General features: G+C 41.3%; 1 protein-coding gene across 3 annotated transcripts in view; it reads right to left on the bottom strand.

Annotated features, from left to right (window-relative positions):
- The window catches only part of LOC112109791 (proline-rich protein 5), a 423,972-nt gene that overhangs the window by 330,203 nt on the left and 78,215 nt on the right, over positions 1–15,554 (bottom strand). For 2 of the 3 annotated variants that reach the window (XM_024213814.3, XM_024213841.3), the window contains exons 5-8: positions 8,489–8,537; positions 6,252–6,309; positions 3,274–3,365; positions 428–568 (exon numbers count right to left, since the gene is read on the bottom strand). In XM_024213814.3, the coding sequence (XP_024069582.1) occupies positions 428–568; positions 3,274–3,365; positions 6,252–6,309; positions 8,489–8,537 (340 nt within the window). The remainder of the gene's footprint in view (positions 1–427; positions 569–3,273; positions 3,366–6,251; positions 6,310–8,488; positions 8,538–15,554) is intronic. The other variant, XM_026652268.2, reaches the window with a different exon arrangement.

Here is a 15,554-nt window from a genome sequence, read left to right as displayed (position 1 = left end):
GGGGAGGGCGGCGAGCCCGGCTGTGGCCCCGCGCTCCCCGGCGGCCGGAGCGCCCCGCCGCCCCCCTCCAGGTGCCACCCCAAGCACCAGCTTGGGTGCCTGGTGCCTGGAGCCGGCCCTGGTTACTGCCACAAATATTAACCTGATACCAAAACTTTATGCATTTAGGCTCAATTTTCAAAAGTGGCCTCTACTTTTGGGTCCCTTAATTTTTGCTTTGCACAGTTTGAATCTCCACAAACTCCACTTTCAGCAATGTTGAGAACTATAGTTCCATGGCTTCACCTGGACTAGTGGATGCTCAGCGCCTCTAAAATCCAGGGTCGAGATGTCTCAAACTGGGCACCCAAAAATCAGTGGCCACTTTTGAAAATGTTGTCAATACAGCATAGAAAGAGATTTTTAAAATATAACCAAAACTCTTTACCTGGAGTATTAGCAGCATCTGAATAATTGAAGGTGGAACCCTGGCTCTGGAACGCGACAGGGCATCTTCTAATTTAATATTGAGGGTTATAATGTTCCGAAAGTGCAGGAGAGCCAGCTGACGAACAGAGGGCTCCTTCCCCTATGAACAGAATCACCACAATAAGGATGATGAGCCATTTGAAAATAACTGTCAGAATCCCAAGTATAAGTGCTTTTCTTAAATCTTTACGAGTAGTAGGAATGGTAAATTCAATGCAAATTCAAAGGAAATATTTGGGATGGTCAAAAAACAAACCAATTTGTAGATCCATAATCTTTGTGTGGACTCACACGATACTTTTGTATGACTTGTCTATCATTGCCATGGACTGGATTATTTAGTCTGTAATCCACAAATCAGTTCAAGACCCTCTTTAAGAGGGAGCAGGGCCAGTGTGCTAGAGCCTTATCAGCACACTCCAGTTTGGTCAATTAATTGGGTTTACAAGAGGGTACTTCTTGGTATTAGGGGAGGAGAGACCTGGTGAGTCAGGGCATGGGTCAGTCAGGGGAATGATAGGAGGTGAGAGCTGCCAGAGCCAGGAGACTTTATGTGGTGCCTGGGAGAAGGCTGAAGGCAGGAGAGCAGCAAGACGGGTTTGCTGACTGGTGTCCCCAAGCCAGAGCACCGGGGCTGGAGAGGGCTGAAGGTCAAAGAGCAGCAAAGGCAGTTGCCCGCTGGCTCTAAACCAGACCGCCAGAGCCGAGGGCCAAAGAAGGCTGAAGGCAGAGGAGCTACAGGGGAGCTTATCCGCTGACTTCTGCAAAGCCAGAGAGCTGGACCCGGAGGAACAGTGAGGGGGCAGAGGGAATGAGGGATGCTCCCAGGACAGAGGCTGTGGGGGTTCCCTCAGGGAAGAGCTGGGTTGCACTTCAGCTAGAAGGGCTGGAGTGACTGTCCAGGGTCAGAGGGACAGACAAGGACTGTCAGAGAATCCAGGCGTGGCCAAAGGACAGTGGGGGAAACTGAGGCAAAAGTTGTTGCAGCACGACATCCAGCCAGGAAGAAGTGTGTTAGTGGTAACTTTGCCACATCTGGATACGCATGTAATTGGGGATCTTTCCTGAATTTACACCCTGTAAGAATATTTTGGAACCCTAAATATAGTAGTATAAAGTTTTAAGAGTATTTTAACAAGGGCAACGTTTGAATTTCTGTTTATTTCCCCTGATTTGGGTGCCGGGTGGGAATTCACACTTTGTCTAGGTTTGGGACTTCCCAGCCCTGCCCACCGGTGGCTCCCCCTCTCTTTAAAATTCAGGGAACCCTCAGTACAGTGGCAGAGCTAATGGAGAGGGGGCGACCAGACCCCTGGTGGCCTTTAGGTTTGTGTGTGGCACCTTTTCAAGCCAATAGGTATAACTGCAGGTGGGTACCACCAAAGGTCCTTCGGCCCCCTGGTTCCGCCACTGCTCAAAACCTGCCTGTACTACTGTCTCAGCGTACAAAGCAGAAGCAGAGCTGATGCTTCACATCATGATTTTGTGCAACTACTTTTTCTCCAGGGAAGACCGCATCTCGCTAAAGACAGCTCCTGCCCAAAGAACGTGTTTCTAGCAGCAATAGCAGCCTCTGGCTTTGTCTGTACTAGGGATTAGCCCCCATTTCCTTGTCTACACTAGGGTTTGCACTACTGTAGTTAGTTCAGTTGGTGACATAAGGGCTCATCCCTAGGACATACAAGTCCTCAGATACACATTCAGATTCCTCTGAAAATCCCAGTCACAAGTCCCACAGAAAGAGAATGGGACTTGCGTTCCTAACTCACCTAGGGGCAGATTTTCAAAGAAAGTTAGGCACCTAAAGATGTAAGTAGGTGCCTAGTGGGATTATCAAAAGCACCTAAGTGAGTTTGGTGCCTAACTTCCATTGATTTGAGAGGGACATAGGCAACTAATTTACCTAGCAGCTTTTGAAAATCCCACTAGGTGCCAAAATACTTTTGAAAATTCCACTCAATATTCTGATTTGTTGGTGATTGTACTGGTTTAAATGGCTACACATGGCACAAGTCAGTGGACAATGTGGCCCTGTATGCTTTAAGAATTTTTTCAGCTGTTTCCTTTACTTGCAGAAACAACATATTTATAAAGTTTCAACTTTTCCATAGAACTAGGATTTGTGCCTGCAAGTGCAAATGATCATACTGACAGCATTTAGATACCCAATTAACAGATTTATCAATTCATTGTAGATGCAAAGTTAACCCTGCAAAATAGGAGGATGTTTCTGAAAACCAGGTCCTTTTTCCCACAAGGAGGTCAAGTGCCTTAAGCATGTTTAAAATGATTTCAGGTAAAATTCTCTGCTGGTGTGAATCAGTGCAACTTCAATGAATCTGAGCCAATTTACACCAGCAAAGAAGTACACCAATAACAAAACTGGAAGTGTCTGAAAATGACAGACTACAAAATTTTCCATTGACATTTTTAACACTATACCAAATGCAGGCACTTCAGATATATCCATGCAGGAGGCCTAGCTGGAAATGTACATGCTGAAGTCAACACAGCTGTGCTTGCTTCACTGATTGCCCATCTTCATTTTACTATTCATATCCTTTTGCTCTAGTGTGAGCTGACATAAGGACTAAACATCCTCACTGCATGCAGTTCCTCTTTTCAAAGTTCCCCCTTCATGTTTTTCACAGGAGTACTTCACCATTCATGCAAATGACTTGACTCTACAGAACAGCTGCACTAACAGATTGGTCCCTCTGGAATAGTGTGACAGTTGTGACAATTTGTTGATCAACCCGTCAAACGGCCTTTTCTGGATTCTAAAGTAACAAAGTAATATTTCACCTGCACAGGATAGAAAATAGCCTGAAGCATGGGCAGGACGTCACTGAAAAAGAAATCCCAGGTTTCAGCTAAGGTATCCAGCAGCTTCTGTCCTGTAAAAACATAAGCGCTTCACTAACTTGTTTTATGTTGTGAACAGTAAGTCAGTGGCATTAGCTGAGCAACACAGGAAATGATGTAATATACTAGTTCCTGCAGAACAAAGGGGAATCACTGACGGTTATTTTAGAAGTATCTCCCCCGCCTGTACATAGTATCAGTCAGTATTTGTGTCTTTTGGATCACACAATTAAACGCGCTTACTAAATTGAGGGACTTCCGGCACAAAGCTTAGTCAGAGAGCTCCTGTACAGAATATAACAAAGCCAGACTGCCCCCGCCTCCTGCAGTAAAACTCCCTGGAGGGAACATGGGGGATTAAATCTCTGAAGCTCCCCACATGGAGATTCCACCACATTGTTCCACCCCTACCTCAGCAAAGAATAAGCTGCAGGGACGGTTTGAAAATTCCAGGATCTGTAGGAAGCAGTGCAATGCTGTCCATGTGGTCATGCTGTGTCCCAGCCTGGAGCCCCCTCTTGCATCTCAAACCCCTCATCCACACCCCCAGCCAGAGCCCTCACCCCTTCCCGCAACCCAATCCCCTGCCCAGCCTGGTGAAAATGAGGGAGTGAGCGAGGGTGGGGGAAAGCGAACGAGGGAGGGGGGATGGAGTGAGAGGGGGCGGGGTCTAGGAGAAGGGGTAGGGGTAGGGGCAGGGGCAGGGCAAGGGTATTCGGTTTTCTGCTATTAGAAAGTTGGCAACCCTAATCCTGTTGGGAATGTGTCTTTACCTTAGCTCATCTCTTATATTTTGTGGGCAGTCTGCTCAGCACAGTCTATTTTGCAAAGCAATGAATTTCAATGCAGCAACAACAGTGACTCAGAACAGCTGCTCCTCTATCTGCACAGTAAACTGCATTTTCCCAGACAGGCCTTTTACTGTGGGATGTGGAAGAATGCTTAGAATCAATTGGTGATTAGCATATTTCACACAAAAGAATTTGACTTTCATGTCCTCTGAGAACGTTTGTTTTACTGTCAAGCAAAGGCCTTTGGATTTCCTGCAGTATTTGCAGGGATAAAGGAAACTCAGCTCATGTAAAAATAGGCCCGATGTGGTCATTCTTGTATGAAACAGACACATAATATTTTCCATGGGCCCACAATATTTTTACACCACACACATTTTAATGACCTGTTTTAAGTAAACTATATATGGCATTAAATCAAATTAGCAATCTAGCCTAAGAGTTTGTTGACATTTTACACATGCAAGGTTTCTGAGTTTCATTTCAGTTACAGGAGAAGCAAGCTGCATTTCAATGTTTGTTTCTCAGTTTTGCATCTTAAATATTATTGATATTTGATATCAATCTAATATCAACTTTTTAAAAAATTACCTGTACAGTGTGATTTTAAAAATTGACTGGTTTCTCCTTTTGATTTACCAATTTGAGACTGAAAAATCTGATTTATAATTTGCAAGAAAGCTGTGAAAACTTTGAAATCCTTACAGTCCAGTTGTCTGTGATTTTGTAGGTGTTATGTTAAATAATTAAAGCACTCTATGTTCAGCTCTAGAGGAGTTTGAGGAATGTATGTCAAATACGTTTTCTGTTTGCTGTGGTCAGGGGAATTGTCTTTTCATTAACAGATTTGAGTTGAATAACAGTCTTGATCCAATCAAATAAGCAGACAGCAATGAAAGATCACATTTAAAATTCAGAGATAGCTGTAAGTAATGCCAATGGCTTTCTCTAGGAAACTGATCAAATGGTGTATTTAGACTAAGAGGTGTTTTGACATTGTGGTGCAGTTGAAAGAAAACTGCATTTCTTTAAAACTGTCTTGGACTCCAAAAGGTTCTCAGATGTTTTATTTTATAATTTATATTCAGAAATTACTTCCCCCCCAATGAAATATAGCTTCCTCTGGGTGACACAGACAATTTAAAAATCACCTCTAACTGCTGCACAACAGCATAGGCCATGGAATGAAGAATATTGTATTCAGGTAAAATAACAGCTGGAGGCTAGGTAAGCAGAATGTATTTGACCATACTATAATTCTGCCAGTGAATTTGTGCTAGCAATTTTAAGAAGTCTTTTTTTCTTTCTGCATTCATGTAGACTCATTAAAAGACTGATTTGACAACATCTCTTTTGCAGATCTCTAGTGAATGCAAGTGAGAGAAACTAGAGTGTCTGTGTGGAGAGATAGGGCGAGATTCTACTCCTAGTTACACTGATGTAAATCTGGAGTAATTCCAGTGGACAACTGTCTTCAGTGGAGATACTCGAGATTTATACTGGTGTATAGGAGAGCAGAATCTGGCCAATACTCTGAATTTTTGTTCCTTCTCTTTGCATTTATTTACTTAATACTTGGACTGATTCTTTCAAATATAAAAGAAATTTCATTAATAGTTGCCTCAGTTAGGTGACATTTATAACCACTTTAACTGCAGACAGACAGACAAATGGAGCCATGACAACACAACGGCACAGCTTCTGACCTCATTTATACCAATGTAAACCCAGAGTAACTCTACTAAAGACAACAGAATTACTCAGGATATACCCAGGTGTAAGTGAGATCAGAGTGTGTTCCCAAGCTAATTGGGATTGCAGGGTTTACATTGTCATTTAATAAAACATTGTATTCTGTTTTCCACATCTATTTAATCTTAAACAAGTTATAACTGAATGAAAACGTAAACATCCAAACAGGAGGTTTGGTTAGTTGATGTGCTAGGCAAACATTTCTCCTTGGTGGAAGCCAATAGGAACATGAAACTGTAGGTGACACTGGAACAACCTGCTGTTATGGGACCCGATCCAAAACTCATTGAAGTCGGTGAAAGGAATCTCATTGATTTCAGTGTGCTTTAGATCCAGCACATTGAACAGCTGCAGCATTGCTGAAGTTTGAGTTACCTTCATAAAACCGGATCTTGTCCCTCAGTATTACCATGCCTTTTGTAAGCAGCTGATTCTGTAAATAAAATACACACACCTTTTATTTCTACAACTCCATATTTCTTTGAAGCCATTGTAGATTTTTTTTTTAAACAAGAAAGCTGTTTTAATGGCTGCTGTTCATTAATGAAGTTTTACTTCTATGTCCATCTTCTTGTTTAAAGCTACTAGGACACGTGTAAAATGATGATGATAATCATATTCTTAGCTCTTCCAGTGTATAGCAACTTCCATCTGGGGATATTAAAGCTTTTTACAAACATTAGCATAGGCCATACAACATTTAATCAGCAAGGGAGGTAGTAAATTGTATTTTAACAGTAAGATCATGTATAATTATTAATAAATGGCTTCCTGATTAATTATAGCAGAAGAGACTTGAGGAATCCCACACAATTTTCACCTAAATTAAATATTTGGACCCTATTGAGAAGGATTCGTTTAATAAAAATCTGTATTATGCTGAGATTTATAATATTAGATGTGGGCTTTCACTATAAAATGAAATATTAAAACCAAATCTCATCGGTCAATAAATGCTCATAACAGGACCTGATCCAAAACCACTGAAGTCAATAGGAGTCTTTCCACAGACTTTAGAGGGCTTCGAATCAGGATAATAAATCACGTCAGAATACTGGAACAAATAGTATTTATAGGAATCCCACTGTCACAGTTAAGGGCAAATATTGTCCATTCTGTAGCCATGATCTGAACCCTTCCTTTATAAGTGACTCCAATAAAGTTCCTTAATAGTGTCCTTAAAATACATGTGGTACAAAGACCTCTGGTCAAATATTTCAATATCTGACCTGATATGAAATTTCAACCAATGTGACATTGATGGAAGGGGAACAAATCCTATTTTTATCCTTAACTTTAAGGTAATAGAAAGGTAAATGTGTGACGGTGTACCCCATAAGGCTTCATGGGAATATGCTTATGAATGTATATATGATATAACTGGAATATGTTTTATGCTACATATGCCATGTAACATATCGATGTAAAGGTTATGATCTACTAAATACAGTCCTCCTATTTGTATGCATGTATCATTTTTGTACTTGAAGTTAGGAATATTGGCTGTATACTTGCTTGATTTCTAAGTAGCCTTTGTAAAGCATTTGGTCAGCTTCTTGAGAAAGGAATGTGCAAATTAAGTGCCCAATCACGAAGCACTTAAGGGACAATGGATCTTGGGAGGCTCCAATCCACATAAGAAGTCAAAATGAGGACGTTCAAGGGAGCAGGTAAGCAATGGCTGCTGCCTGTAAAAACTGAGTCATGCATGGACATGTGACTTGCCCACGTGACTCCAAAACTCCATCTCGGAGCTGGACTTTTCATAGGAGAGAGGAGGGGGCCTCCACCCACAAGAGAAAGTCTATTTAAGCCTGTGGGAGACCCCTCCATTTTGTCTTCAGCTGGCTCAAGAGATAGCCTCTCCAGCCCCAAGGATACCTGAAAGAAACTGGAACAAAGGACAGTAACTCTAGGGGATGTGAGTTATTGCTGGACCCAGACTAGAAGGAGACTAGTCTGTAAAAGGAAGCTTACTGGGTGAGGTTTTAATCTGTATTCAGTTTTCTTAGACATAGACTCACGTGTTCTATTTTATTTTGCTTGGTAATTCACTTTGTTCTGTCTGCTATTACTTGGAACCACTTAAATCCTACTTTCTGTATTTAATAAAATCACTTTTTGCTTATTAATTAACCCAGAGTATGTATTAATACGGGGGGGGTGCAAAGAGCTGTGCATATCTCTCAATCAGTGTTATCGAGGGCGAACAATTTATGAGTTTACCCTGCATAAGCTTTATACACGGTAAAACGGATTTATTTGGGGTTTGGACCCCAATAGGAGTTGGACATCTGAGTGTTAAAGACAGGAACACTTCTTAAATTGCTTTCAGTTAAGTCTGCAACTTTGGGGCACGTGGTTCAGACCCTGGGTCTGTGTTGAAGCAGACTGACGTGTCTGGCTCAACAAGACAGGGTGCTGGAGTCCCAAGCTGGATGGGAAAGCAGGGGCAGAAGTAGTCTTGGCACATCAGTTGGCAGTTCCCAAGGGGATTTCTGTGATCCAACCCATCACAAAAGGATTTGCCTACTGCTTGTTCAGCCAAACAATTTTACTCAGCAGCACTGACAAATGTAAGAAGCTAAATGAAAAACGAAAACCCCACAAACCTGCAGGTATTCAGTAAAAAAGGATCCCAGCTCAGTTTTCAGTAGTTGCCTGTATTAGGGAATAGAGAATAAAAAAAGAATTTTTACAATCAACAAATTGTACCCAATGTGCATTGTGTATAAGAAAGGAAGATTGCTGATCTTACGAAGTGTTTTAAGTTGCATCTTTCCTTCTAAAAATGTTTAACCAGAAGCATATTAAACAGGGATAACACACTATAATAAACCCTTAAACCAACATCTCTAAATGCTCAGAAATATTTATTGTAGGAGATTTAGACCTGTTAATGACTATAGTTATGGTACAAATACACAAGTGATTTTCTTAACTAAAAGAAGAGAGGCTGAATTCTGCCTTCAGCTGCATTGGTATAAATTTGGTATCACACCACTGAAGTCACTTGAGTTACTTTGTATTTACGCCTAATTAACTGAGACCAGAATTTCACTTCACTTGCACTTCAGAAGTGGAAGAATATGAAAAATCTTAGCATTCTATGCTGGTATGTGGCTCTGAGCAATCTGGCGGATTTCGAAATGATGTAATTCCAAAGGAATGAGAGTTTGGCTTGCTTTAATGAGGTGCGGTCTGAGTTTTTAGAGCTCTGGACTGCAGGTTTGGGCCCTAAGTGACTTTAATAACAGAGTTGTGCCAAGTGTTCATAAAGAAACCTGAAACCCCAGTGAAACTCTCTGGGTTTTGTGACAAGTTTGACACTAAGCCAAGTGTCATGAACATCCAGAATGAATCTGGGCCAGTTAAATTAAAACTCCAAGTTTCACACGGCTTCAGTGCAAAATCAGGTTAAAATGCAGCATATCACTCCTTCAAATGAGAGCCTCTAAGCCAAACTGTGGGAGTGCAAACCTACACAAAATACAATTCCCATAAACCACCGTCAAACGAAACAACTGAATCCCACCAGCTCTAATGCCAGAACCAATGTATTCAAGGTGAAATTCGCCCGTGTAGAGAACCAGCACAAGGCCTATGCAGCAAAGTCTCACTTGATGCACGTTGGGTGCTGAACAATTTTGAGAATCTAGTCACAGCTGTGGTTGCTGAACACTTGAAAATCTGGCCCCATCTGACCACTGAAGGAACTCAGTACAACTGTATGTGAAATTTGGTTAAAGACCCACCTCAATTAAATATTTTGGTCCCTATTGTGGTTGTACAAGACAAGTTTCACTATATATGAATGCAGACACTTTGTTGTGTGTGGTCCCCTTTCCCTTCCCTTTGTTCCCTTCTTCTGGCCTTGAAAAATAATTATATATATTTTTTTTAAAAAGCCCTATTTCTGAAGCCCAGTAGACCATTCCCCTCTATATGCCCCTCTTCCGCCCTATCCTCCTCCCCAAAACCCCGCACAGGAGATTGAAACTTACTTGTGGAACACCACAAGATTCAGCACATTCTCCCCTGCAGTGTGCAGCAACAGCTGCCATTACGAGAAGGAGCATGTCAACATCTAGCATGGGGCCATGTGTATTACTTCTTTATTTTGATAAGAATATGCCCATCATGACCCTGGCGCACTCTGTGCAGACATGTTAGGAACGCATGAAATTAAAAAATGAAAACAAGGAGTGGGATTTTCAAGGGAGCCCAACCGGACAAAATTCAGCATGAAAAGAACTCTCCCCTAGAAACTCAACCGACTCAGACACACTCCTTCAGATAACAGTCTAGCATCGAAATGGTCAAAGCCAGCTAAGGGATTTAGTCATGCAACTCCCATTACAATTAATGGGAATGGTATGTTCAAATCCCCTAGTCGGCTTTCAAAAGCTCAACCTAGGTGAGTAGATAAACCTTGAATAGTGCTCTGAAGGTCAACAGACCCAGGATTTGTTGGATGAACATGGGAAGTGAATCCTGCAGCTGAGGACCCTTTACTGAGCACCCTCTGCCTACAACACCTTGACCTTCAAATCTAGGGGTTGTTCACAAAAATCTCAGTTCATCTCAACTGTTGAAATGGTGCATAGTGCCAGATTCTGCCTCCTGGTGAGTAGCTTACTTACCAAGCAGGCCCATTGATTTCAATGGGACATGTCATGGAATAAGGCACAACTCAGTATAAGTAAGGTTGGCTAAATCTAGTCTATAATGAAAGGGCAGTAAATTTCCACAGAGATTTTATTTCTCATATGAAAGAGACACCGCCACTCCAGACCTCGCTCCGCAATATAACCTTGGTATCACAGCTCAGAAAAAGAATATTGGAGGACATTGTTATATGGCAATCTCTTGCTTTATTTCCACTTTCCCTTCAAGTTATTGGCTCTTCAAACTCCAGTCCCAACTTCCTTGTTGACTCTATTAGGTGGTTTGTAAATAGCTAATACATAGATGGCTTCATACCGTCATTAGATGTGATGGCTAATTACTGGAGTTCCAAATGTTGATTATAAAATGGCATTCTCTTGATTATAAAACTAACCCTAAGCTCTGATGAACTAAAATCTTGGTACTTAGTAGTTCAAATAAGAAAGAAATAAAGCTAAAAAGTACACAACCTGCATTTACATGAGCAGCGAAATGCAGCATACCAAGCAGCATTATGGATGTATTAGCATCTCTGCTTACAGGGTAGAGGCAGAACTGACAGCACTGGGTGCTTTCTCCCCTTTGAATCTCTAACAATACAGGTCCTTTATTGCTGACTTCAATTATCAACGAAATGCTGAGGTCATTGAGAAGCGTTAGAACATCAGTGTTTGATGTCCTCAGTACCTATGCTTACTAATAAATGATCCAAAGCAGAACCGAACCCAACCAAATTGTTTGCAAAAATATATTTCTTTTCTTTTCTTTAACAAAATATGTTGTAGCAATCCATCAGGCCACGGGCAATGGCCAGTACTGAATAGCTATGTCTGACTACACATACTTCTGTGATGGAGTCCAGGTAAAAATGCTGGTTAAATTAAAATGAGGTTTCTGATCAGCTATGAGAACTGATTTTTAAACAGTTCTCATTTTACCAAGAGCCATTTTCCACTCGTGAGGCTTGTATCTTTTTGGCTCTAAATCTACTCTGTCTGTTTAAAGACTTTACAAATTAAGATGCTAATATAAACTCACATAAAATACACTTTTATATCTTCATGTTGCTTCTTCTTTGGTAGACTTTGAAATTAATTCATAAATGCTACTCAGAATCTAGTTCTTTATTATAGTTGACCTTTACTTTATTAGCTATTAAATTATGAAAGACGTGAAGAAAGAGATTCTTTTATCAGGTACAAAATTTTTCAACAACTGAGGAAATGCTGCTGAAATTTGCCTTGCTTGTATCCAATTAGCATCCTGAAGCTCAGAGGGGAGGCAGCTATAAATATACATCATCTTTAATACAGGATATCCTGCTTCTTCACCGTTTCCTCTTCCTTCTATTTCTTCCTTAATTTTTGAGGAGTGTAAATAATAACATCCAACTAAAGGAATGGGGAAAGAGAACTCCCGCAGGTCTCCACTGTATGGTTATTAATATCACACAGTCACAGATAAAAAAAGAGTTAAGCAGAGAGATTCTATATATAGGTTTTTGTTAAAAATTCTTTATTTTGACTTTTTTTTTTAACTTGGCTGAAAATTAAGGTGACTATAATAATTATGGGACATTACTTTAAACCTTTTCTCAGCCAAATTCCCATTGAACCAACTGATAAGGACTAAATAAAAGGAGTTCAGGATGTAAATCAATTATATTTTGGAGCTATTTCTTCCCTCCCTTAAACTTGTTTTACAACGATGTAACTCCACTAGAGTCACTCATGATTTACAATAGTGCAAGTGAAGTAAAATCAGTCCCTTTGGCCCTAAATGTAATTTACTCTCTCTTTAAGGTATCTGTACACTTCCATGGTGGTGGAAAGGAGCTTTGGTATAAATGAAGCCAGGCCCTCTATGGTTCTTTAATAGCAGTATTCAGGGTACAGAGCACTAGTGGGTTTGATTATCATTTTCTTGGAATGTATTTGCACTCATAGCTATAGCTACTTAACTTGGGGAACCATCTGCTTTATCACCCTAGCATGCATTTCATTTGTAACTCCAACAACCTTTACTTTGTGCAGCTGACCCAAAACAAAACCCCAGATCAGAAGGGGGCAAGTTTGGATCTGGGGGAAAGGGAGGGCAGTCAGACCTACCCAGTTCTTCCCATCCTATTCAGCAATATGGGGAGTACCAGGATGTATGAAAAAGGGGATCACGGTATGGAAAAGGTTGAGAACCAAGGGTTACAACGTGGGACTGGGGATCAGGAGACCTGGATTCTAGTTCTAGTTCTGCTAATGACTTGCTACATAGTCTGCCAAGACTGCCAACCCAGAGACCAATCAGTGTCAAATGTAATGGTGACTTTGGCAAGGGAAAAACTGCAAATCACGGAGAACAGACATTTTACATACTGAGCTAAAAGGAAAATATTTCCATGTTGGTATGAAAGATCGAATGTTGCAAAGATATATCTTATTCAAATCGTATTAATCACAAGCCCTAATGCTGCACACATGGGTTTGGGAGTCAACAGGAAGATGCACAAAAGTTGTAGGTGTAACTTATTTCCCCACATATTAATATTTGTGTTATGATGCTACTCAATTCTTTTCATGATTTAAGTACAATAATTGCCAGTAGAAACTGCATACTTTATAGTTGGAAAATAACTTCTCTTATTATCTTGTAACTGTGAAGAAAATACAGCATCTGAGGTGAAATTTTCCAGGCTCGGTCTTTGCCTAAAGGTAACATTTTTTGTGGGGGGAAAAATGCAGTGATGTCTGAGGTTGTGAGAGGGTGATTACATTTGTCCCACTTCAGAATAACATTAATTTCAATTTTTGGACACAGCTACAGCAATAATGTCTGAATGACCTTTGAACCGAGGCATGCAAATAGTCCTCATTGTGCTTAACTAAATTTGAAAAAAGAAGTTCTGATTTTAAATAGCCACGAGGATTCAAAAACTGCATATTGACCATGTGCAGTAGAAAAATGTAGTTAAGTCGGAAAGTGGAGAGTTCAGAAGAGACAGTTGCTGCTACTGTGTGCACAAATGTGTTCTAATCTGCTTAAGAGACTGTCTAGCAGTTGGCGTTTGCACAAATGCTTCCTCTTGATACAGATCTTCCCGACCCCTGCACAACCCTCCAAGCCACTTATACTCCCCTCACAACAGTGTTTTTATGAAGGATCATTGGGCATATCAGGAGCTTTATAAAAAACAATTTCCGGGTAGTCACTGAAAAGGAGGATTGCTGTTAGAGGATGGTCAACCTAACCTGGAGCCTAAGAGGAAGCAAACCTCTACATAAAAGTGGAGAGGCTAGCTGGGTTTTAGCCCAACCATGGCTTTTTAATCTGTTCATGTTTTCTGACAAGTGAACCCTGCAGGAAAGCTCTTGCTATGCAAGACTAAACTGGACTATGCTTGGTGACTCTACAGTTCCAAGGAGCAGACTCTGCATGTACACTGGATGGATGTGCAGTGAATCATTCCTTCTTTTCATCCCCCACCCTCTCCTGCAATGACTGGGCACCACCTTGCACTTATTCACACTGATGGACTGTGCGAGGATAATCCTGCTAGCCACCTTGAGGGATGCGTGCAGAGGCTGGTGCTACACCAGCCCCTCTTGCCCCAGCCAGTATACACTGCATCCTCTTACGGGGCGGCCCAATGGCCAGGCTTGCTTTGTGTTACTCCTGGAGCTCCCACTGGTGAAGGTCTCTACAAACCCGCCACACAAGTTAGTGCCTTAAAGGCATAATACAGCCTCACAAAGGAAAGGTGTACACATTTCCTGAAACCGATGATAATTTTGGACTGTGTTTTGCTGCAGCCATGGGAATAATTTCCAAATGATCAGGAGCCCTGAGGATGCTACCATAACTGGAATTTCCAACCTCTAAGCAACAGTGTGCACTGTTTTACACCCCAAGTTTTGCACTACTGATGTGTTGTTTATGACAGAAGCTTTTGGTCTAGATTTTGCAATGTGACCTCAATCAGCTCCAGTATGAATCAGCAACTGTTGTCCCCCAAGCACAGCAAAATGAATGATCAATTGAGCAAAATGTATGAAGCAGGTTTATCATTAAACTAAATAAGAAATAGCCCGGCACATTATGCAAGAGCAATCTGAAAAAAAATATATTAATAGCCAATCTGTTGTTAAAAGAAAACCGTGGACCCGATTCTGGACCCAGGTATATAGAATCATAGACTTTAAGGTCAGAAGGGACCATTATGATCATCTAGTCTGACCTCCTGCACAATGCAGGCCACAGAATCTCACCCACCCACTCCTGTATCAAACCTGTGTCTGAGCCATTGAAGTCCTCAAATCGTGGTTTAAAGACTTCAAGGTGCAGAGAATCTTCCAGCAAGTGACCCGGGCCCCACGCTGCAGAGGAAGGCGAAAAACCCCCAGGGCTTCTGCCAATCTGCCCTGGAGGAAAATTCCTTCCTGACCCCAAATATGGCGATCAGCTAAACCTTGAGCATGAGGGCAAGACTCACCAGCCAGACACCCAGGAAAGAATTCTCTGTAGTAACTGAGATCCCACCCCATCTAACATCCCATCACAAGCCATTGGGCACATTTACCGCTAGTAGTCAAAGACGAATTAATTGCCAAAATTAGGCTATCCCACTATACCATCCCCTCCATAAACTTATCAAGCTTAGTCTTGAAGCCAGATTTGCCCCCACTACTCCCTTTGGAAGGCTGTTCCAGAACTTCACTCCTCTCATGGTTAGAAACCTTCGTCTAATTTCAAGTCTAAACTTCCTGATAGCAAATTTATATCCATTTGTTCTTGTGTCCACATTGGTACTGAGCTTAAATAATTCCTCTCCCTCCCTGGTATTTATTCCTCTGATATATTTATAGAGAGCAATCATATCTCCCCTTAGCCTTCTTTTGGTTAGGCTAAACAAGCCAAGCTCTTTGAGTCTCCTTTCATAAGACAGATTTTCCATTCCTTGGATCATTCTAGTAGCCCTTCTCTGAACCTGTTCCAGTTTGAATTCATCCTTCTTAAACA

The sequence above is a fragment of the Terrapene carolina genome, unplaced genomic scaffold (genome assembly GCF_002925995.2).
Source record: "Terrapene carolina triunguis isolate 2854851 unplaced genomic scaffold, T_m_triunguis-2.0 Scaffold112, whole genome shotgun sequence".
Classification (NCBI taxonomy): Eukaryota; Metazoa; Chordata; order Testudines; family Emydidae; genus Terrapene; species Terrapene triunguis.
Note: the sequence above shows the minus strand (reverse complement) of the source record. Positions and strands in the feature narration are given on the sequence as shown.